The sequence below is a fragment of the Xenopus tropicalis genome, chromosome 3, assembly GCF_000004195.4.
Source record: "Xenopus tropicalis strain Nigerian chromosome 3, UCB_Xtro_10.0, whole genome shotgun sequence".
Classification (NCBI taxonomy): Eukaryota; Metazoa; Chordata; class Amphibia; order Anura; family Pipidae; genus Xenopus; species Xenopus tropicalis.
In genome coordinates, this window is record NC_030679.2 from 15568945 (window position 1) to 15594303 (window position 25359).

A 25359-nucleotide genomic window follows, 5' to 3' on the forward strand; every position below is an offset into this window, starting at 1 on the left:
AATTAATTGTAGGGGTATGCTATAGACCCCCTAATGTAATCGAAGGAGGCTCAGCTCCTGTTCAAATAGAAAAGGCTGCTAGTTAGGGGCAAGTGATAAGCAATCGGACCAGTCCCTGGATCAACTAGTACTAAGAGCTATCTCCCATAACCCTGTATTCCCTCACTTGCTAAGAATCCATCCAGCCCCTTCTTAAAGTTATATAATGTATCAGCCAGCATGACTGATTCGGGGAGGGAATTCCAGAACCTCACAGCTCTCACTGTAAAAAATCCTTTCCGAATGTTTAAATGGAACCTCCCTTCTTCTAAACGGAGTGGGTGCCCTCGTGTCCATTGGAAGGACCTACTGGTAAATAAAACATTAGAAAGGTTATTATATGATCCCTTTATATATTTATACATAGTTATCATGTCACCTCTTAAGCGCCTCTTCTCCAGTGTAAACAGACCCAACTTGGCCAGTCTTTCTTCATAACTGAGACTTTCCATACCCTTTACCAGCTTAGTTGACCTTCTCTGGACCCTCTCTAACTCAGTAATGTCCCGTTTGAGCACTGGAGACCAAAACTGAACAGCATATTCTAGATGGGGCCTTACCAGCGCTCTGTAAAGGGGAAGAATAACCCCCTCCTCCCGTGAATCTATACCCCTTTTACATTTACTTCTTAACCCTTTTACTGCCAGCCATTTTGGTCAAAGCGGAACTTGTATTGCCAGACAGTTTTTGAACATTTTGCACTGTTTCACTTTAGGGGCCTTTCCTCGGGGGGACTTTTAGTTTACCAAGGAAAACAATATATCGTTTTTTTCAGAACAACCTAAGCTTTCAAAATATGGTAGAATTTTTGTGTAATTCCAATTCTGTAACAAGATATAGGCTTCTAAATGTCTAAAAATGCAAAAAAAATCAAATTTTCCATAATATAATCACACATACTAGAAACAAAAATTATTTTATGCACGAATATACAACTGATTTGGAAAGTCCCATGTCTCCTGAACGTGCCAATACCAAATATATATAGTTTTATGGAGATTTCTCACTTTATAGGTCAAAAACTCCCAGCAGTACACTACCAAATTCCCAAAGCACTGCTCCAAAAAAACTGCATACTTTGGATTTCAAGGCCAAAATTCCACTAACAGAAGGTTTATCCCAGAAAATTGTACATTTTTGGAAAGAACAGATTCTGGGGAATACAGAATAGGCACAACTGTCTGTCTACTCCAAACTATCAATGCTTTCCTAAAGTTATTGGTTTTTATCAAAATTTGTGATTTTTTTTAAAAATCGCTTCAAAGCTTCCAGTCTATAGTATCTTATCTCCTACAGGTCATAAAGTAACCAAATAAAACACCCTAAATATGAATGCCTGGGGTCCACTGAACAGTTTGATGCCCAATATGTATAGGTTTACCTAAGTATGTGGCATGTAGGGGCCCCAATGTGAACATACCCCATATGAACTGTCATTTCTGTCATTTCAGCTTCTGCAAAATCAACACATTTACATCATTATATGTGGGATAAAGCTAGTAAAAAGTATGCTCACCCCAGAAAGTCATATATTTTTGGAAAGTACACATTCCCCCGAATCTAAAATGGGTACCCATGTCTTTCTACTCCAAAGTACCAAGCCGCACAGCTTTTCTAAAGTTAGCAATTTTGATGATATTTCCAAAAATCCCCTCAAAGCTTCCACTTTGAAGCATCTTATCTCCCACATAGCATTAGGTACCAAGATAAAACACCCTGAATTTGAACGCCAGGGGTCCACTGAACAGTTTGATGCCCAATATGTATAGGTTTACCTAAGTATGTGGCATGTAGGGGCCCCAATGTGAACATACCCCATATGAACTGTCATTTCTGTCATTTCAGCTTCTGCAAAATCAACACATTTACATCATTATATGTGGGATGAAGCTAGTAAAAAGTACGCTCACCCCAGAAAGTCATAAAAGTACACATTCCCCCGAATCTAAAATGGGTACCCATGTCTTTCTACTCCAAAGTACCAAGCCGCACAGCTTTTCTAAAGTTAGCAATTTTTATGACATTTCCAAAAATCCCCTCAAAGCTTCCACTTTGCAGCATCTTATCTCCCACATAGCATTAGGTACCAAGATAAAACACCCTGAATTTGAACACCAGGGGTCCACTGAACAGTTTGATGCCCAATATGTATAGGTTTACCCAAGTATGTGGCATGTAGGGGCCCGAATGTGAACATACCCCCATATATACTGTCATTTCTGTCATTTCAGCTCCTGCAAAATCAACACATTTACATCATTATATGTGAGATAAAGCTACAAAAAAGTACGCTCACCCCAGAAAGCCATATATTTTTGGAAAGTACACATTCCCCCGAATCTAAAATGGGTACCCATGTCTTTCTACTCCAAAGTACCAAGCCGCACAGCTTTTCTAAAGTTAGCAATTTTGATGACATTTCCAAAAATCCCCTCAAAGCTTCCATTTTGAAGCATCTTATCTCCCACATAGTATTAGGTACCAAGATAAAACACCCTGAATTTGAACGCCAGGGGTCCACTGAACAGTTTGATGCCCAATATGTATAGGTTTACCTAAGTATGTGGCATGTAGGGGTCCCAATGTGAACATACCCCCATATATACTGTCATTTCTGTCATTTCAGCTCATGCAAAATCAACACATTTACATCATTATATGTGGGATAAAGCTACAAAAAAGTACGCTCACCCCAGAAAGTCATATATTTTTGGAAAGTACACATTCCCCCGAATCTAAAATGGGTACCCATGTCTTTCTACTCCAAAGTACCAAGCCGCACAGCTTTTCTAAAGTTAGCAATTTTGATGACATTTCCAAAAATCCCCTCAAAGCTTCCACTTTGCAGCATCTTATCTCCCACATAGTGTTAGGTACCAAGATAAAACACCCTAAATTTGAACGCCAGGGGTCCACTGAACAGTTTGATGCCCAATATGTATAGGTTTACCTAAGTATGTGGCATGTAGGGGCCCCAATGGGAACATACCCCCATATGATTTGAACCTCAATAAGTTTCTGACTGCACAGCGAGTTTGGGAGCTGCTAGCGAGTTTTGCATGTAATTTAAAGTGTTGCATGTAGATTAAGTGTATAGTAGGCGTTAAAAACAAAAAAGGCGTTTGAAACTTAAAAGGCACTATACAAGGGATTGCACTCGGGAGACTGTAAGTACCCAGTGGCAATATGAGTTGCAGTATGATTGCTGGTGTTACTCAGTGTGCATCTTGCCGCATGTATGTGGTCCTGGAGCAGCAGTTCCATGCAGCATTTACTTGTGAGAGATGCAGGTGGGTTTTCCTCTTGGAATCTGAGGTGCAGAATCTAAGAGGAGAACTGGCAGCACTGAGGGCAGCTGCAAACATGGGGGAGAACAGGAGGCTCACTGAGCAACCACTGGCAGGGGCCGGTGTAGTGGGGGGTGGAGAAGGGACAGTGGAGGTTAATGAGGGAGACAAATTTGTAACAGTTAAGAGGGGAAGTAGGGGACACAAGGGTAGGGGGGCTGGTTCACAGCTTGTACAATCCAACAGATTTGCCGCTTTAGGTGAAGATGCTGGGGAAGACAGCTCTGAGCTGGCATGTATGGAGCGGGCTGACTCTCGGAGCACCCTGGGAGCCGGCACCTCTACTACAGGTGGGGGGAATAGTGCTAGGAAGGGAAGGCAGGCTATAGTTGTAGGGGATTCAATTATTAGAAAGGTGGATAGGGTAATTTGTCGCAAAGACCCTACATGCCGAACTGTGTGTTGCTTGCCTGGTGCTAGGGTTCGGCATGTGGTGGAACGAGTGGACAGATTGTTGGGAGGGGCTGGGGAAGACCCGGCGGTCTTGGTACACATAGGTACCAATGACAAAGTTAGAGGAGGGGGGGAAGTCCTCAAGAACGATTTTAAAAAGCTAGGTGCGAAGTTGAGGGCGAGGACTTCCAAGGTAATTTTCTCAGAGATATTACCTGTGCCACGAGCAACATTAAGAAGGCAGCGGGAGCTTAGGGAGATTAATGCGTGGCTGAGAGATTGGTGTAGGGAGGAGGGCTTTGGGTTTCTCCAGAACTGGGCTGATTTCTCAATCGGCTACAGGCTCTTTGCCAGGGATGGGCTGCACCTCAATGATGATGGGGCAGCTGCTTTGGGGGAAAAGATGGCTAGAGGGTTGGAGGAGATTTTAAACTAGGAGTGGGGGGGGAGGGTGCAGAGGGAAATTCTGTGGTAGACAGGATAGATGAGGTAGTGGGCATAGTAAGGGAAAATGGGGGAGGAGACTTGCTTCGGGATACTGATAATGGCAGGGAGGCCCATAAGTTGTTTACACGTCATTCTCACGCCGGAACCAGTATTAAATGTATGTTTACCAATGCAAGGAGTCTGACTGGTAAAATGGGAGAGCTGGAGGTACTGGCGTTGGAGCGGAAATATGATGTGATTGGAGTTGCTGAAACTTGGTTGAATGAGTCTCATGACTGGGCAGTTAATATTGGGGGGTATACATTGTTTCGGAGGGACAGGGGCAATAGAAAAGGAGGAGTGTGTCTGTTCATTAAGCAGGAATTAAAAGCAAATATTAGAGAGGAAGTGATGGGGTTAACAGAGGGAGCTGAATCCTTATGGGTTGAGCTTCTCACAGATAGTAAGGAATCTACCAAGCTAATTGTAGGGGTATGCTATAGACCCCCTAATGTAAGCGAAGAGGAGGAGGCCCAGCTCCTGTTGCAAATAGAAAAGGCTGCTAGTTTGGGGCAAGTGATAATAATGGGGGATTTTAATTACCCTGATATTGACTGGGGCAATAGTACTGCCAGGACAGTAAATGGGAACAAGTTTATAAACTTGCTGCATGACAACTTTATGTCACAAGTTGTTGAGGAGCCAACCAGGAACCATGCTATACTAGATCTAGTGATCTCTAATGACCCAGAACGTATAGCAAATGTGCAAGTGGTTGAACCCCTGGGTAATAGTGACCATAATGTTATTTCATTTAATGTTTGGTGCAGGAAACAAATTTACACGGGGGCAACAAAGACAATGAATTTTAGGAAGGCAAATTTTAGCTCCTTAAGGGCAGCGCTTCAGGGCATAGATTGGGGCATTATGTTTTCTGATAAAAATACAGAGCAGAAATGGTTGTCATTTAAAATGATATTAAATCATTACTGTTCTCAATTTATTCCATTAATAAGAAAAAGTAGAAGTGTTAAGAATCACCCTATGTGGCTTAACTCTGAGGTAAAGAAGTTAATAGGGAGAAAAAGGAAAGCTTTTAAGAAATATAAGTCAGAGGGGACAGTAGCTGCGTTTAATGATTATAAACACTATAACAAGTGTTGTAAAACAGCAATCCGGAAGGCAAAGATAGAAAATGAGGAGCGCATCGCGGCCGAGGCCAAGACTAACCCCAAAAAGTTTTTTAAGTATATTAATAGTAAAAAGATGCAGGTTGAGGGTGTGGCCCCATTGAGTTATAATAACAATATGGTTACAGCGGATACAGAAAAGGCAGATGTGCTTAACCAGTTCTTTTCTTCTGTGTATACAGTAGAGGAGCCAGTGGGACAAGTCCCACCCAATAGCTGCACTGTTGCCTCAGCTCCAACTACACAGTGTTTGGCACAGGATATGGTGCTTAAAGGGTTACACACGATAAATGTAAACAAGGCACCTGGGCCAGATGGAATACACCCTCGGGTACTGAGAGAGCTAGGGGCAGAATTGCAGTGGCCCTTGTTTCTGATATTCTCAGACTCTCTTTCATCAGGTATGGTACCTAGGGATTGGAAGAAGGCGAATGTCATTCCCATATTTAAAAAGGGAGTAAGATCTCAGCCTGGCAATTATAGGCCTGTAAGTTTGACATCCGTGGTGGGCAAGTTATTTGAAGGCTTGTTAAGGGATCACATTCAAAATTATGTAGTGGAGAATGCCATTATGAGCAGTAATCAGCATGGCTTTATGAAGGACAGGTCATGTCAGACCAATTTAATTGCTTTTTATGATGAGGTAAGTAAGAAGCTGGACAGTGGGGATGCAGTAGATATCATCTATTTGGATTTTGCCAAAGCATTTGATACCGTTCCCCACAAACGACTGCTTTCTAAGCTAAGGTCTATTGGTCTTAGTGAAGCCGTTTGCACATGGATAGAAAACTGGCTACAGGATCGGGTACAGAGGGTGGTTGTTAATGGTACATTCTCTACTTGGAATAAGGTCCTCAGTGGGGTCCCTCAGGGTTCTGTACTGGGTCCACTTTTGTTTAATTTGTTCATAAATGACTTAGGGGAGGGTATTATGAGTAATGTATCAGTGTTTGCGGATGACACAAAACTCTGCAGACCAGTCAATTCTATCCAGGATGTGACATCCCTGCAGCAGGATCTTGACCAACTGGCAATCTGGGCAGCTAAGTGGCAGATGAGATTTAATGTGGATAAATGTAAGGTCATGCACCTGGGATGTAAAAATATGCAAGCCCCGTATACCCTTAATGGGACTGCACTAGGCAAATCCATAATGGAGAAGGACCTTGGAGTCCTTGTAGATAATAAACTTGGCTGTAGCAAGCAATGCCAGGCAGCAGCTGCAAGGGCAAACAAGGTTTTGAGCTGTATTAAAAGGGGTATAGATTCACGGGAGGAGGGGGTTATTCTTCCCCTTTACAGAGCGCTGGTAAGGCCCCATCTAGAATATGCTGTTCAGTTTTGGTCTCCAGTGCTCAAACGGGACATTATTGAGTTAGAGAGGGTCCAGAGAAGGGCAACTAAGCTGGTAAAGGGTATGGGAAGTCTCAGTTATGGGGAAAGACTGGCCCAGTTGGGTCTGTTTACACTGGAGAAGAGGCGCTTAAGAGGTGACATGATAACTATGTATAAATATATAAAGGGATCATATAATAACCTTTCTAATGTTTTATTTACCAGTAGGTCCTTCCAACGGACACGAGGGCACCCACTCCGTTTAGAAGAAGGGAGGTTCCATTTAAACATTCGGAAAGGATTTTTTACAGTGAGAGCTGTGAGGTTCTGGAATTCCCTCCCCGAATCAGTCGTGCTGGCTGATACATTATATAACTTTAAGAAGGGGCTGGATGGATTCTTAGCAAGTGAGGGAATACAGGGTTATGGGAGATAGCTCTTAGTACTAGTTGATCCAGGGACTGGTCCGATTGCCATCTTGGAGTCAGGAAGGAATTTTTTCCCCTCTGTGGCAAATTAGAGAGGCTTCAGATGGGGTTTTTTTGCCTTCCTCTGGATCAACTAGTAGTTAGGCAGGTTATATATAGGCATTATGGTTGAACTTGATGGACGTATGTCTTTTTTCAACCCAACTTACTATGTTACTATGTTACTATGTTACTATGTTACTATGTTACTATGTTACTATGATCTATCATTTCAGCTCCTGCAAAATCAACACATTTACATCCTTTATGTGGGATAATGCTACAAAAAAAGTACATTCACCCCAGAAAGCCATATATTTTTGGAAAATACACATCCCCCCGAATCTATAATGGGTAAATATTTCTTATTGCTACAAAGTACCAAGCTGTAAAGCTTTCCTAAGTTTGCAGATTTATATGACATTTCGAAAATCGCATAAAAATGTTGCAATTTGCCGCATTTATCTCTCACAATTTCTTGATAAAGATCAGATAAAGACAAATCACCCCAAAAAGGAACACCAGAGGTCTACTGAACAGTTTGATGCCCAATATGCATAGATATACCAAAGTCTGCGGTATGTACTGAACCCAAAATGAAAATAGCGCATAAGGATTTCTCGCCTGCCAGCTCAGCTTTTGCACACAGAGCCCCCTGTCAGTGTATTATGTGCCAAAACTTCCCCTAACCATACAGTGACCCCCACAAAACCATATATTTTTGGAAAGTACACATTCTGACAAATCCAACAAGGGTAAAGAGTCCTTTCTACACCAAAGTACCAATCTGCAGAGCTTTCCTAAAGTTATTGGTTTTTATGACATTTCAGAAAATCGCCTAAAAATGTTGCAATTTGTCGCATTTATCTCACACAATTTCTTGCGTACAAAGGCAAGTCACCCCAAATAGGAACACCAGAGGCCTACTGAACAGTTTGATGCCCAATATGCATAGATATACCAAAGTCTGCGGTATGTACTGAACCCTAAATGAAAATAGCGCATAAGGATTTCTCGCCTGCCAGCTCAGCTTTTGCACACAGAGCCCCCTGTCAGTGTATTATGTGCCAAAACTTCCCCTAACTATACAGATCCCCCACAAAACCATATATTTTTGGAAAGTACACATTCTGACAAATCCAACAAGGGTAAAGAGTCCTTTCTACACCAAAGTACCAATCTGCAGAGCTTTCCTAAAGTTATTGGTTTTTATGACATTTCAGAAAATTGCCTAAAAATGTTGCAATTTGTCGCATTTATCTCACACAATTTCTTGCGTACAAAGGCAAGTCACCCCAAATAGGAACACCAGAGGCCTACTGAACAGTTTGATGCCCAATATGCATAGATATACCAAAGTCTGCGGTATGTACTGAACCCTAAATGAAAATAGCGCATAAGGATTTCTCGCCTGCCAGCTCAGCTTTTGCACACAGAGCCCCCTGTCAGTGTATTATGTGCCAAAACTTCCCCTAACTATACAGATCCCCCACAAAACCATATATTTTTGGAAAGTACACATTCTGACAAATCCAACAAGGGTAAAGAGTCCTTTCTACACCAAAGTACCAATCTGCAGAGCTTTCCTAAAGTTATTGGTTTTTATGACATTTCAGAAAATCGCCTAAAAATGTTGCAATTTGTCGCATTTATCTCACACAATTTCTTGCGTACAAAGGCAAGTCACCCCAAATAGGAACACCAGAGGCCTACTGAACAGTTTGATGCCCAATATGCATAGATATACCAAAGTCTGCAGTATGTACTGAACCCTAAATGAAAATAGCGCATAAGGATTTCTCGCCTGCCAGCTCAGCTTTTGCACACAGAGCCCCCTGTCAGTGTATTATGTGCCAAAACTTCCCCTAACTATACAGAGACCACCACAAAACCATATATTTTTGGAAAGTACACATTCTGACAAATCCAACAAGGGTAAAGAGTCCTTTCTACACCAAAGTACCAAGCCGCAAAGCTTTCCTAAAGTTATCGGTTTTTATGACATTTCAGAAAATCGCCTAAAAATGTTGCAATTTGCCGCATTTATCTCACACAATTTCTTGCGTACAAAGGCAAGTCACCCCAAATAGGAACACCAGAGGCCTACTGAACAGTTTGATGCCCAATATGCATAGATATACCAAAGTCTGCAGTATGTACTGAACCCTAAATGAAAATAGCGCATAAGGATTTCTCGCCTGCCAGCTCAGCTTTTGCACACAGAGCCCCCTGTCAGTGTATTATGTGCCAAAACTTCCCCTAACTATACAGTGACCCCCACAAAACCATATATTTTTGGAAAGTACACATTCTGACAAATCCAACAAGGGTAAAGAGTCCTTTCTACACCAAAGTACCAAGCCGCAAAGCTTTCCTAAAGTTATCGGTTTTTATGACATTTCAGAAAATCGCCTAAAAATGTTGCAATTTGCCGCATTTATCTCACACAATTTCTTGCGTACAAAGGCAAGTCACCCCAAATAGGAACACCAGAGGCCTACTGAACAGTTTGATGCCCAATATGCATAGATATACCAAAGTCTGCGGTATGTACTGAACCCTAAATGAAAATAGCGCATAAGGATTTCTCGCCTGCCAACTCAGCTTTTGCACACAGAGCCCCCTGTCAGTGTATTATGTGCAGTAACCCCCCCTAACTATACAGTGACCCCCAGAAAACCATATATTTTTGGAAAGTACACATTCTGATGAATTCAAAATAGGTAAAGTTATTTTTGTACACCAAAGTTACACCTGGCAAAGCTACGCTAAAAACAGATCAGGAACACTTATACAGGGATAAAATGTGATAAAACCACAAAAATTGTGCAAATCAGTGAAACAACAAAATAAGTTACATGACAGTGTAATTAGTGGCCAGAATATCTGATCCAATAGTTACGCTGTCAAAATAAACAGTTTTTAGGTAAAAGAAAATAAAAACAAAGTGGTAAAATGAAAAAAAAAAAAAAAAAAAAGCAAAACAAAAAAAACCCCAAAGTGTTTGTGTATACATGTGTGTACATGTGTAAAAGTTGTGTGATAGTGTGTAAGTGTGTATATGAGTGTAAATAAGTGTATAAAAGTGTGAAAAATGAAAAAAAAAAAAAAAAAAAATGCTAAAATGTGTGCTGTAAGTGTGTGTAAATGTATGTAAGTGTGTATAAATGTATGTAATTGTGTGTATAAGTGTGTAAAAGTGTGTAAATGCAATAAAAAAAAAACTCCTTACCTGTTCCTGAAGACCGATCGCCTCCTTCCTCATTTGGGCCGGCGCTGGGGGAGAGAGAGGAAGCAGCAGACGCGATGCGATCGCGTCTGCTGCTTCCTGGAGGGTCCTGCGAGCGATCGGCTCGCAGGACCCTGATGACAGCCCCCCTGGCACATTGCCCAGGGGGGCTGTCATTGTTAGAAGCCCTCTGCAGCGGCGGCACATGCCACCGCTGCAGAGGGCAGCGCTTAAACGCCAACGACGTATGAGACACGTCGTTGGCGTTTAAGCCCTTTTACTGCCAGCACGTATGCCATACGTGCTTGGCAGTAAAAGAGTTAAAGGAATAAATTGAAAACAGTAATGACCTAATATAATTTTAAACGACAACCATTTCTGGTCTGTATTTTAGCAGAAAATCCCAATCTATGCTCTGAAGGACTGCCCTTAAAGCGTTAAAATTGGCTTTTCTAAAATTCAGGGTCTTTGTTGCCCCTGTGCATATTATATATACTTCAAATGAAATAACATTATGGTCACTATTACCCAGGGGTTCAACCACTTGCACATTTGCTATACGTTCTGGGCCATTAGAGAACACTAGATCCAGTATAGCATGGTTCCTGGTTGGCTCCTCAACAACCTGTGACATAAAGTTGTCATGCAGCAAGTTTATAAACTTGTTCCCATTTACTGTCCTGGCAGTAACATAGTAACATAGTAACATAGTAAGTTGGGTTGAAAAAAGACATACGTCCATCAAGTTCAACCATAATGCCTATACCTAACCTGCCTAACTACAAGTTGATCCAGAGGAAGGCAAAAAACCCCATCTGAAGCCTCTCTAATTTGCCTCAGAGGGGAAAAAATTCCTTCCTGACTCCAAGATGGCAATCGGACCAGTCCCTGTATCAACTTGTACTAAGAGCTATCTCCCATAACCGTGTATTCCCTCACTTGCTAAGAATCCATCCAGCCCCTTCTTAAAGCTATATAATGTATCAGCCAGTACGACTGATTCGGGGAGGGAATTCCACAACTTCACAGCTCTCACTGTAAAAAATCCTTTCCGAATATTTAAATGGAACCTCCCTTCTTCTAAACGGAGTGGGTGCCCTCGTGTCCGTTGGAAGGACCTACTGGTAAATAAAACATTAGAGAGGTTATTATATGATCCCCTTATATATTTATACATAGTTATCATGTCACCTCTTAAGCGCCTCTTCTCCAGTGTAAACAGACCCAACTTGGCCAGTCTTTCTTCATAACCGAGACTTTCCATACCCTTTACCAGCTTAGTTGCCCTTCTCTGGACCCTCTCTAGCTCAATAATGTCCCGTTTGAGCACTGGAGACCAAAACTGAACAGCATATTCTAGATGGGGCCTTACCAGCGCTCTGTAAAGGGGAAGAATAACCCCCTCCTCCCGTGAATCTATACCCCTTTTAATACAGCTCAGAACCTTGTTTGCCCTTGCAGCTGCTGCCTGGCATTGCTTGCTACAGCCAAGTTTATTATCTACAAGGACTCCAAGATCCTTCTCCATTATGGATTTGCCTAGTGCAGTCCCATTAAGGTTATACGGGGCTTGCATATTTTTACATCCCAGGTGCATGACCTTACATTTATCCACATTAAATCTCATCTGCCACTTAGCTGCCCAGATTGCCAGTTGGTCAAGATCCTGCTGCAGGGATGTCACATCCTGGATAGAATTGACTGGTCTGCAGAGTTTTGTGTCATCTGCAAACACTGATACATTACTCATAATACCCTCCCCTAAGTACTATGGCTCCAGTCAATATCAGAAAAATTTAAATCCCCCATTGCCATCTTGGAGTCAGGAAGGAATTTTTTCCCCTCTGTGGCAAATTAGAGAGGCTTCAGATGGGGTTTTTTGCCTTCCTCTGGATCAACTAGTAGTTAGGCAGGTTATATATAGGCATTATGGTTGAACTTGATGGACGTATGTCTTTTTTCAACCCAACTTACTATGTTACTATGTTACTAAGAACCACCCTATGTGGCTTAATTCAGAAATTAGGAAGTTAATAGGGAAAAAGGAAAGCATTTAAGCAATACAAATCAGAGGGGACAGAAACTGCATTTAATGAATATAAACACTATAACAAGTGTTGTAAAACAGCAATCCGGAAGGCAAAGATAAGAAAATGAAGGAACACATTGCGGCAGAGGCTAAAACTAACCCCAAAAAGTTTTTTATGTATATTAATAGTAAAGTTGCAGGTTGAAAGTGTGGCTCCATTGACTATGGTACAGAAAAGGTACATGTGCTAAATCAGTTCTTTCCTTCAGTGTATACTATAGAGAGCCAGAGTTCCAAGACCAACCCAATAGCTGCACTGTTGGCTCAGACCAATATAGTCAGTGGTTTACACAGGATATGGTACATAAAGGGTTACTCCAGACTCTCCGCTCTCTTGGCCTTCGTGACACTGCCTTATCCTGGTTTTCATCTTATCTCTCAGATCGATCCTTCAGTGTCTCTTACAATGGGGAATCATCTTCTCCCTTGCCTTTTTCTGTCGGGGTTCCTCAAGGCTCTGTCCTGGGCCCCTTACTATTTTCTCTCTATACCTCCTCACTTGGCAAATTAATTCTTTCGGCTTTCAGTACCACCTCTATGCTGACGATACTCAGATCTATCTTTCCTCTCCTGATCTCAACCCAGAGCTTCTAACTCGCGTCTCTTCCTGCCTGTCCGCTATCTCCACTTGGATGTCCCAACGTTACCTTAAACTAAACCTCTCTAAGACTGAACTGGTTCTCTTTCCCCCATCCAACGCCCACATTGTTCCCGAGGTATCTATAACGGTTAACAATTCTACCATCACCCCATCTTCCCAGGCCTGGTGCCTTGGGGTTATCCTTGATTCTGCCCTGTCCTTCACTCCTCATATCCAATCACTTATCAAATCATGTCACTTTCACCTAAGAAATATTTCCGAAATACGATCATTTATCACCCAAGATGCTGCCAAAATTCTTATTCACTCTCTTATAATATCTCACCTGGACTACTGTAACTCCCTATTAATTGGCCTTCCCCTCCAAAGACTGTCCCCTCTCCAGCCCATAATGAATACTGCTGCCAGGCTCATACACCTCTCCAACCGCTCCTCCTCTGCCATGCCACTCTGCCAATCCCTGCACTGGCTTCCCCTACCATCCAGGATAAAATTCAAACTAATGACTCACATTTAAAGCAGTTCATAACTCTGCCCCAACCTACATCTCTGAACTTATCTCTAGGTACCATCCAACCCGCTTGTTACGCTCCTCTACTGACCTGCTCCTCAACTCCTCTCTCATTCCCTCCTCACACGCTGGTATTCAAGACTTTGCAAGGGCTGCCCCCCTTCTCTGGAGTTCGCTCCCACAAACTATCAGACTCTCTCACAATCTCTCTGCCCTCAAGAGATCTCTAAAAACACATTTATTTAGAGAAGCTTACCCTAATCTAGTTTAGCAATACCCTGTGCCACACCTCTCACAACTCTGGTCATGCCCATTCCCACACCTTGTGTCTCAACCCTTTCTCCTTGTAGATTGTAAGCTCTTTTGGGCAGGGCTCTCTTCACCTCTTGTATCAGTTATTGATTGCTTTATATGTTACTCTGTATGTCCAATGTATGAAACCCACTTATTGTACAGCACTGCGGAATATGTTGGCGCTTATAAATAAATGTTAATAATAATAATACTCGAAATTAATGTGAACAAGGCACCTGGGCCAGATGCAATACACCCTCGGGTACTGAGAGAGCTAGGGTCAGATTTACAGTGGCCTCTGTTTCTAATATTCTCAGACTCACTTTAATCTTGTATGGTACCTATGGATTGGAGGAAAGCTGATGTCATTCCTATATTTAGGAACAGGCAATTATATGCCAGTAAGTTTGACATCCGTGGTGGGCAAGTTATTTGAAGGCTTGTAAAGGGATTACATACAAAATTATGTACTGGAGAATGCCATTATGAGCAGTAATCAGCATGGCTTTATGAAGGACAGGTCAAGTCAGACATTTTTTATGATGAGGTAAGTAAGAAGCTGGACAGTGGGGATGCAGTAGATATAATCTATTTGGATTTTGCCAAAGCATTTGATACCGTTCCCCACTAGTGAAGTCGTTTGCACATGGGTAGGAAACCGGCTATAGAATCGGGTACAGAGAGTGGTTGTCATACCCTTACAGGACAAGGAAAGTCACTTGGGGATGCCAAAATGTTAGGCACCCCCAAGTGACTTAAATCGCTTACCTTGTACCCCGGGCTGGTGCCCCTGTTAGGAGAAAACAGCACCAGCCTGGGGTAGCTGTAGCGAGCACTTCCTTCTTCCCTATTCGCGCTGCTGGCAAATGTCCGGGACAGACTAATGCGCAGTAGAATGAAACGCAGACTTCTCTGTTCAAAGTTCAGCTTTTCACTCTACAGCGCATGCGCGCGCAGCGAACAAGGAAGAAGGAATCGATCGCTGCTACCCCGGGCTGGTGCTGTTCTCTCCGTACAGGGGCACCAGCCCGGGGTAAAAGGTAAGCGATTTAAGTCACTTGGGGGTGCCTAACATTTTGGCACCCCCAAGTGATTTAGACTTTCCTTCTCCTTTAATGGGACTGCACTAGGTAAATCCATAATGGAGAAGGACCTTGGAGTCTTTGTAAAAAATAAACTTGGCTGTAGCAAGCAATGCCAGGCAGCAGCTGCAAGGGCAAACAGGGTTTTGAGCTGTATTAAAAGGGGCATAGATTCACGAGAGGACCCCCTTATTCTTCCACTTTACTGATCGCTGGTAAGTCTGCATCTAGAATATGCCATGTAGTTTTGGTCTCGATTACTGAAACAGGACAAGATTAAGTTCGAGAGGGTCCAGATAAGGGCAACTAAGCTGGTAAAGGGTATGGAAAGTCTCATTTATGAAGAAAGACTGGCAAAGTTGGGGTTCTTTATGCTCGAGAAGAGGCGCTTAAGAGTATGGTATGGTACAGCCCTGGAAATTCTACTTGCAGTAGTAGTGATACTATTGGTCTTAGTGCTGACACATATACCGATGACTGCATTAAGGTGCCAGTGGGCCACTGTCTATATGACTGGACTCTTGCTGAATAACCTTGTTGCTTTATTCCCTCTATGGTACACAGAAACCTACTATTGCCTGACATATAAGTTTCAGGGAAAGCATGGAACTGAATGGAGTGACCATCACATGAGCAGGCTGTAATCTGGCAATATTCAGATCACACTCTGCCCTTTATGTAACATTTTTATGCAACAGACACATCAATTTCTGTTTGACTCACCTTCCATGCATTTCTAGTGGCGTTCCTTGGGGGACCTTGTGAGGGACAGGTATTGACTGGGAAAACAAGAAATACAGCTTTTTCTTGCAAGAGGTTATGCCAGATTTTGGTTGCTCTACCAAAATATTGCTGGACTACAACTCCCAGCCTACTTTACCTTATTATAAAGTTTTAAAGCATGGGAACTGTAGTACAGGAAGTAGTTAGGATGCCACAGACAGCATGGGTAGATTTTGATGAAGGCATAAGACTAAGCCCATCCAAACCAGCACTGATGAACTACCTATAACAAACAGCAAGGAGGTATTAGAGGTGAAGCTGTCTCTGCATTTATCCTGCTATGTATCCTGGGGGTGTTTTATATACAGTATATATATATGGTTTGTCCCTGAGGAAGAGCACAGATTGTGCTCGAAATGTTGGAATTTTTTCAATAAAACCACTTTTTCTTTTGTATCAAGTCCCTATGTGTGCAGCACTCTTTCTATTTTATATATATATATATATATATATGATATGTGTTCTAGGGGTATTGTACAGTACATGGATCTGGCACTGTATTTATCCTGCCATGTTTTCTGGGGTATTTTACATGGAATTGGGATTGTATTTATTCTGCCAAGGATGCCCATTCCCTTTAACCGTATAACAATAAATGAGGAATGATACAGGGGGGTTGGAGCCACTTGCAGAGACAAGACTGTGATGTGTGACCTCTCTGTGTTAATCATTAGCTTGGTACGGTACTTCTAACAAACAGGAAGGTAATTACTACCCTGCCCTGCTGGGCGAAGGTAAGTTCGTGTTTTGCTATTTACAGACTAAACATTAAATTTAGCACATGTGGCACAGGCCCAAACTGGCTGCCATAGAACTGTAATTTATATTGGCCCTGTGTGGGGATGTTCTTGTACTTAAAATGTATTTAGAATCTCAGTCCAGGATAGCCTATTAAAGAGGGGTGGGGGGGGGGGAGTGGTTAATAGACCTAATGTGGTGCTGCATAGATTTTAGCACACTGAGTTTCTTCAGCTCCCAGCATAGTCCAATATGTTCACCAAGGGTTAGTAAAAGAAAACTTTCTCTATAAGGCCAGTAGTACTATACATACATGTGTATCAGTCCCATTACAGGAACTATTACTACACTAGGGGGCTGATTTACTTACCCACGAACGGGTCGAATGGAGTCCGATTGCGTTTTTTTCGTAATGATCGGTACTTTGCGATTTTTTCGTATGTTTTGCGATTTTTTCGGATTCTTTACGAATTTTTCGGATCCAATACGATTTTTGCGTAAAAACGCGAGTTTTCCTATCCTTTACGAAAGTTGCGTAAAAAGTTGCGCATTTTGCGTAGCGTTAAAACTTACGCGAAAAGTTGCGCATTTTTCGTAGCGTTAAGTTTTAACGCTACGAAAAATGCGCAACTTTTCGCGTAAGTTTTAACGCTACGCAAAATGCGCAACTTTTTACGCAACTTTCGTAATGGATACGAAAAACTCGCGTTTTTACGCAAAAATCGTATTGGTAACGAAAAATTCGTACAGAATCCGAAAAAATCGCAAAACATACGAAAAAGTCGCAAAATGTTCGTTTTCAAGTCGGAACTTTTCCAATTCGGGTCGGATTCGTGGGTTAGTAAATCAGCCCCTAGTAGTACATACATATGTACTACTAGTGTAGTAATTGTTCCTGTAATGGGACTGATCACAAGCAATGGCTGAAGATCTGCTGCAAGGCCCAATTTCATATCAATCAGGTCCTGGCTAGACAACTGTCATCTAATGTCCCCAAAACCCAAAATAACAGGTGCAGGACACATTAAGGGCTCCAGGTCTATGGCCAAAGCATCCAAAGGCTTTGTACGTTGAAGATGCCATAAATTGATTAATTCATGAAGATAACCCAGAATAATTTTTGTTTTTAACTGTTGGTACTTTTCACTCTAAAATTCTCTGTATCACCATGAGGTCCGTTATGGCTCCATACCAACATGGGCCAAGGAGGAACCCTTATGCAGACAAAAACCCAACAATGTAGGTCTTGATAAAAATATATTGCATTAACAAGCTCGTATGTAAAACACCGCTTTATCTAAATAAACCATTTTTAGAACAATATACTTTTTTAGTAGTATGTGCTATTGGGTACTCCTAAATAGAAAATTGCCATTTTAAGAATTAAGGTGCACACAAACAAGCCAAGGCACACATACATGCTAGGCCACATCAGACAGAGTTCTGCCTTTTGCTTCCATACTACTTCCTGTTACAGTTAGGGCTGCATTATTTCTGGCCATGCGGTCTCTGAGGGAGCACACAGCCCATCACTAAATGGTGGAGCAAGAAAAAGGGCAATATTTACTGATATATATATATATATTCCAGTATTCTTTAGTAGGTCACTTAACATAATATAAATCTGTTGGTTAAGTATTCATTCTGATGGTATAGTTTTCCTTTAAAGATCCTCTAAGATTTGGCCAGGCAACCATTCATAATGCAATTTCCCCCAAAACAGAGTTCCTGATACCCCAGATAAAAGCCAGTTCAGTTTTCCAGGGATTGCTCGTAAACTTGAGCCAAACAAAATGGTTAATACCAACAACCATAATCCACATTATCCCAATCAGCACAAATTTATTGGGTAATTGTTGCTTTTACCCCAGCCAAACACTATTCACTAAGGGTAAGGGCTCTGGCACACGGGGGAGATTAGATCATTTACTGATAACTGTCTTTACGTGTGTTTTAGCAGAGGCAATTCTCAGTATTCTCTATGGCACAGTGTTTTCTGGCGTTTAGTAGCTGTGACAAGTAGCTGCTACTAAGTACCTCAGTGTGTCTACACCCTAAGAAGTTAAAATCTGGTTTTGTTTGCCCTTTAAAAGTTGAAAGAAAAAAAAAAGGCCAAATAAGCCTAGAGTACAGTCGAAATGCATTAATTTTGGAAAGAAAGGAATTCTGCCGCCGCCCCATGCCCTGCAGCCTTCTCATTGGCCGATACATTGTCACACATCTGGAAGTGATTCACACATCCCAGTGGCTAAATGAGCTTGTGGCTGACTGCACGGCTTGTATTCTGCAGAGATCAGGCACTGTGGGCAGCCAGTCAGAGGTAAGGTTTTTAGATTACATTGCTGGAGAGAGGGGGGATTTGCAGCAGATTTATCCTCAGTGATTCATGGAATGCTGGATGCAAAGACTCTGTAGCTGTGCAAGGCGTGTATTTACAACTAGGGGGCTCAACAGTCTCCTCTGTACATAATTGCTCATTTAGCAACACAGGGCAAATTTGCGCCTGGGTAGTAACCCAACCAATCAAATTTTTGTTTTCATGGGTTATGCTATGGGTTACTGCCGGGGTGCAAATTTTACCAGCGTCAATAAACAAATCCCTAGTAACCAGATTGCTTGCTTTTATTTTATAACAAACTAATTGGTTGCTGGTGGTATATTGTTTAGCACTTTTGGTTCTAAATGAATTCCAGTAGTTCCTTGCACCTCATAGGCTCCAGATATTAATATCTGGAGCTGTCCTAAACTCTTCCCCCCTCTTTGCACCCGTACCCACAATCCAGACACCTGTACCTCACCCAACACTTACCTATTAATTCTTGCCCCAGGTGCAGTTGCCCCCCCTGCTCCCATGTTAGTTACACCACTGTATATAGGCACCCAAGCGATGATACAGAGTTCATATCAAGACAGATTCTTTTTAATGTGAAACAAACCAGTCATCTGTTTCCTCCTCCTTATTATACACAGAGGTATTTATATATCCAGAACTTAAATAGTTTTGTCTTCCATTTATTAGAAAGGCCCTAAAGAACTGCTGAGCTAACTTCCTGATTTACCTGTTTTTCTGGGTGTGCCACATTCTACTAATAACTTATCCGACTATACCTACCTCCTCATAGTGAGATTCCCTACTACACCTGCTATCCCACAGGTCCAGTCCCTTCCCAGAGGCTATTATCCCCCCACTGCTACTATAGGCACCAACTCTCCCTACTATACCAGCTATCCCCCAGCCCCACTCCCTTCCCAGATGCTTTTATCCCCCCACTGCTACTATAGGCACCATCTCTCCCTACTATACCTGCTATCCCACAGCCACAGTCCCTTCCCAGAGGCTATTATCCCACTGCTACTATAGGCACCATCTCTCCCTACTATACCTGCTATCCCACAGCCACAGTCCCTTCCTAGAGGCTATTATCCCACTGCTACTATAGGCAGGTGCCCCCACCTGCTGCGTCCCCTACCCCCCCCCCCATAGGGGCCTGTCTAACCCCCCGCAGGGTCCCCCACCCGATGTCCTCCCCTGGGCGTGCGTAAGTTTAACACATCAAAGGAGAAACGGTCGGGCCGGGGGAGCACCAGCACAGGTCATGTCTGGGCTGCTGGGGCCCACTACAGCCGGGGCCCACCGGGATTTTTCCCGGTGTCCTGACGGCCCAGTCCGACCCTGTTTTTAGCCCTAATTATATATACGGGGGTCTGAGCAGTATCCTATGAACCCCTAATAATGGCTTGTATTTGCCCGCAGACAACATGCGTGAAGCCCCAAATGGCACCAAGCCAGTGAAGCTGATTGCTGCAGCCTGTAACAGTATGGGAATTGGACTAAATGGATACCTGCCCTGGAATTTACCGTAAGTGTTTTAAGTTTATTGGGAAACAATGGCAGCTTAGGCAAGGCAGGAATTGCATAGAAGTCATAGGGAAATATTACTTATTCATTTCTTAATAGTTTGGAGCATGGCAACTTATTATATCGTGGATACATGAATTAAACCTCTAAACAAGGGTGTAACCCTGGGCCACCCCAGCCACCCAATGGCACACACTTGTAGATTAGGAACAGCCCAGGGCTTGGGTGCAGTGTGGCAGTTGTACACATCGCAACAAGTACAGGGGCCAGAGGAGCACTGAGCAAAGCTGAAGGAAGTTGGCATGAACTGTTGTATATGGTAATTCATACAGCAGCTCTATGCACTTTGCTGAACACATAAAAACATAGGGCTAACTACCCTTTTAATTTTGCAATACTCACTTTTGTTGAATGTATATACAGACTACCAGAACACGTTTGTCTTACTTTTGCCTTTAAATCTGCGGTTTAGGAATGAATTCAAGTATTTATTAGACACAATAACTAGAGTCACCCAACCAGGTAAGTCATATAGTTATATATGTATCATATATAGTACATATATAGTATCTTGGGCAAGGGGAGGTGATCTGTGACAGGAATTCAGCAATAGGGCACTAACACTTTGAGAAAACAGTGATTTTTTTTTATCCACATAGAGCTTAACAGTCATTATTTTGCAGTCAGTTCTTTACATAAGAAGATTTATGGCAATGAGATCCTGATACACCAAGCATGGGTTTAGGCTAATGTTACGCAAGGTTGATTCCCTGTCTGTGTATAAACGTAGGATGAGAATCAGCTGATCCGTGCTTTCTCCTGTGACTGCACCCAGAATCACTTTGGTGTGACAATTTGCAATTTGTCATTTTTTTTGTGGTTTTTAGTTATTTAGCTTTTTGATTGGCATCTCTCCAGTTTGGTATTTCAGCATCTATCTGGTTGCTAGGGTCTTATTTACCCTAGCAACCAGGCAGTGATTAGAATGAGAGACTTGAATATAAAAAGATGAAGGACTGAATAGTAAGAAAAGAAATAAAAATGTAGCCTTGCAAACAATTTTTTTTGTTTGCTGGCATCGGTGACTCCCAGTGGAAAGATGAACAAAAGGAAGGCAAATAACTAAAAAAAAGTATACAAAAATAATGGCCAAATGCAATATAGGAATAGATTTATATACTCTAAAAATGCAAAAAGTTAAGTTAAAGGTGAACCACCCCTTTAAAACTGTGAAGTTGTGGAACTACCTCCCTGAACCAGTCGTGCTGGCTGATTCATTTTATAGCTTTAAGAAGGTTCTGGGTGGCTTCTTAGCAAGTGAGGGAATACAGGGTTATGGGAGATAGCTCTTAGTACAAGTTGATCCAGGGACTGGTCCGATTGCCATCTTGGAGTCAGGAAGGAATTTTTTCCCCTCTGCGGTAAATTAGAGAGGCTTCAGATGGGGTTTTTTGCCTTCCTCTGGATCAACTGGCAATTAGGCAGGTAATATATGAACGTGATGGACGTATGTCTTTTTTCAACCTGCTATGTAAAGCTCAAGCTCCATGGCAGACACTTATCACTGATCCTTTTTCATGCAGGGAAGAAGAATTTACTCCTATGGGGCCGGCAATCGTTTGAGACTTTTGATGAGAGCTTGTTGCCCCTGCCCAACTGTATCATTGCTCTCCTGAGCAGAAAGCTAAGGTATTGCATGGCACATAGGTACTGTTATAGGGAAGAATTTAAGGGGGCATGGGAGGGGTGATTAGATATTTGATCTTCTCTCGCTACTTCACAGTTATGTGTAAAGTGGGAGGGATCAACTGACCCCATGCTTCAGCAGGCCCGGAATGGCTTATTTTAAATTCCAGGCTGGGCCTGTGCTTTTAGGTTTTAATTAAGTGATAACTGAGACAATTCCTCTTACTTTTAGCACGGTACCCCCGTATGTGAGCTACTTGTGCAAAAATGAGGAAGAGATCCTAAAATTTGCCTCTACTCCTCCTCTTAATGACGAGATTGAAACCATCTGGGTGCTGGGTGGCGTTGAGTCCTACAAGGTGAGTCTGACCTGCTGCACTGAATTAGGGTCATATCCAAAAAATGCTTGGCAGGCTGGCTGACTTGTTCAATATGGTAAAAGAAATCGATCAGTCTATGTGTAAAAGTTCCAAGCCGAAGCCAAAGTTGATGGACTTCCCAAAAAATCCTTTTAACTCAGAACAAACAAGAAAAAAAAATAAAAACAACAAAACTATATAAAGAGTAGTATTTCCTTTCAACAATACATCCTTTGTGACCCAAAGTAGAACTATATAAATGGTCAATAGAAAAAGATCAAATCTTTAAAACCAGCCAATAATGCATTTCGTCTGGAGGGCTTCCTCAGAGAATGCCTAGATAAGGGATTTGTTTTAAGCGTTAAATATTGGTTTTAGAATCTATTGGCTGGTTTTAAAGATTTGATCTTTTTTCTATTGACCACCTGTATAGTTATACTTTGGATCATTGTTTGTCCATTATGGTGACTCCCATGGTTAGAAGAATAGATCTCAGTTACTATGAGAGAGGGAATCTTGGGTTACGTTTTGGCTGAAGGGACAGAGTTTGCTGGTGTACTATATACCTACAGCACTCCATTCACATCAGATGGTGCTGGAACACTCTTGTCCATGCATGCAATACAAACGGGGTACACCAAGTCATTTGCGAGCAACTACCCAACATATGTCATTCACTCAGCAGATGAGGCACACAATTTTTTTTGGGGTGGTTCCCCTGGTTAGGGGAGATTATTGACTCCCTCAGCTCAAAGCTTTTTACTGATATGAGGGTTCAATGGATAAGTACAACTTTTCCTGTTCCCCATAAAGAGGTAGAAAACCTGTATCAGAGAAGATGAGACAAATTGCAATCAGAGATGGGTAAAAACCCTACACAGATATCTATATCTAGGGACTGTCTACTGCTGGATGGTGAAACTGTGCTTCTTCTTGGATTGTACATCTGCCCAAACATCCAGTACATGGAGGTGTTTGTAGAGGCAACAGATAAAAGAAGAGTAGAGACACAAGTGAGGATAAAGCTGGAAAGTGGGTGGCCAAATAGAGTTGATCTGATTGTCTGACCCACGCTTTTAGAACACAGGCCCATGCAGACCTGATGGGGAGAGGACTGTGTCAATGAGCTGATGTGATCTTTAACCAATGGAATGTCACATCAACTCAATAGAAAACTGGCTCATTTTCTCCTGGATATCATTCAGACAGGCCCCCTACTTGGGTTAATGTACTTGGCCAAGTCTGTAGCTTAAATCAGCCTGTGTATGGCCAGCCTGACCCATGGGTGCATCCCCAGCTCTAGGCAACTGCCATTGAAATAAACGAGAGATGATTCCAATAGTTCTGTTGCCCACCTACTGTGTTGGAAATAGCTAGGGTGACCACAAAAGCCCTGAATCACCCCATGTACTGTGCCCCTTAAAAAAATACATCAATATTTGACTTTTTATTTGTGCTACTTAGTTGAAGCCCAGGGAGAATAAATACCCCCTGCTGAGGAAAGCAACATGCCAGCTCTTTCGTGTATAAAGTAACTGCTCCTCTGGCTTCTTCCTTGCAGAACCTTATGCAGCATCCTTGGTGCAACCACATCTACTTCACCAAAATTATGGCTGATTTCGAGTGTGACACATTTTTTCCCGAATTTGACAAAAACATTTTTAAATTAAAAGAAAAGTAAGTAACGTTTCTGATCTCTCTTTGTCTCTTTTTCTTGTTCTTTTACGGATCTTTTATCTTTTGTTGTTATTCTCCTTTCTAGCTTTCCAGGAGTTCCATCGGGAATACAGGAAGAGAACGGGGTAAAATACGTGTTTCAAGTGTACCAACGAGATCTTTTAGTGGATCTATTATAGTAACAGGGTAATGTCCCTAACTGGAGAACAGCTAATAGGAATCAAATGTGACCAATAACGGACTCTGGAGCAAAACTACAGCTGCTATTGGGCCTAAATGGCCAGGCTATTGGAATAACAGGGCTGATTATCTGTGTAATAAAGGGGAACATCACATTCAGGCTTTCTCTAAATGTATTTAAGCAGCTGTTTAATATACTTTTACTTTTTTTAATGTGTGTGTTGGCAGCTACTCGTTAATATTCAGCTACACCTCCTGTCAGGAAACAGACTTATTATTAAGAAACCCTAGCCCAGGACATATGCCATCAGACCATTCTTATTTCCACCATGGCTCTATATAAGAAACAATACCATTTGGTCTATATGAAGTTTCTTTGAGAATGGGACCAGGATGGCTCTCTTGTTGGGTTACAAGAAAGACCCAATCCAACATTGTTACTTACACCTCACCATACCCAGTCAATGTTGTCACTTACTGTACATGAGGCTGGGGGCAGTGCAACCTCCCAATAGGCCCCGGTATGGTCTAGATTTGTATTTCTGCCCATTCACTGCATCCAGGGGTGTGACCTCACACGCAAGGGCCCCCCAGCAAAAATTCTCCAGGTCACCCCTATCAGTCACATGCGCTTCTGCTGCCTCTTTAGTTACACCACTGGTGGCACTCACCATTGCTAGTGATGGGTAAGTACCAATGGGTTGTGTGTTGCTTTTGGAAAGTTTTATAGCAAAAGAAGGGTCCAGCCTTTCATTACTAGTAATACTGACACTTTCCTATCGTTTATTAGTAGCTGAGTAATATTCCAGTATAACCGGGGAAGGCCTCACTGCCGTCCCTCTGCAGGACAGACAAGCAAATGTTTTATGATCATCCTGCACGCTGAAAAATTCTATCTATCATCTATCTATCTATCTATCAATCATATATCTATCTACCTATGTATCGTATATCTATCTATCTGTCCATCTATTCATTTTATTAATTATATTCTATTCATTTATTTATCTATCTATGTATCTATCTATCTTATACATCCATAAATCGATCTATCATTTATCTGTTTGTCTATTT

At 42.1% G+C, this 25359-nt stretch overlaps 1 protein-coding gene across 1 annotated transcript; it reads left to right on the forward strand.

Moving 5' to 3' along the window:
- Window positions 1-18822: 18822 nt before the first annotated feature.
- Window positions 18823-24498, forward strand: dhfr (dihydrofolate reductase). The gene is made up of 7 exons (NM_001044417.1): window positions 18823-18844; window positions 20279-20384; window positions 20856-20905; window positions 21967-22072; window positions 22302-22428; window positions 23990-24105; window positions 24191-24498. The coding sequence occupies exons 2-7, from the start codon at window positions 20284-20286 to the stop codon at window positions 24282-24284; spliced, it is 594 nt and encodes a 197-aa protein (NP_001037882.1). The 5' UTR covers window positions 18823-18844; window positions 20279-20283; the 3' UTR covers window positions 24285-24498.
- Window positions 24499-25359: the final 861 nt, after the last annotated feature.

Coding starts and splice junctions, on each gene's coding strand:
- dhfr (NM_001044417.1), top strand. CDS start 20,284: ATGCGTGAAGCCCCAAATGGCACCAAGCCAGTGAAGCTGATTGCTGCA. Junction 22,073..22,301: donor CTCCTGAGCAGAAAGCTAAG/GTATTGCATGGC, acceptor TCTTACTTTTAG/CACGGTACCCCCGTATGTGA. Junction 24,106..24,190: donor ATTTTTAAATTAAAAGAAAA/GTAAGTAACGTT, acceptor TCTCCTTTCTAG/CTTTCCAGGAGTTCCATCGG.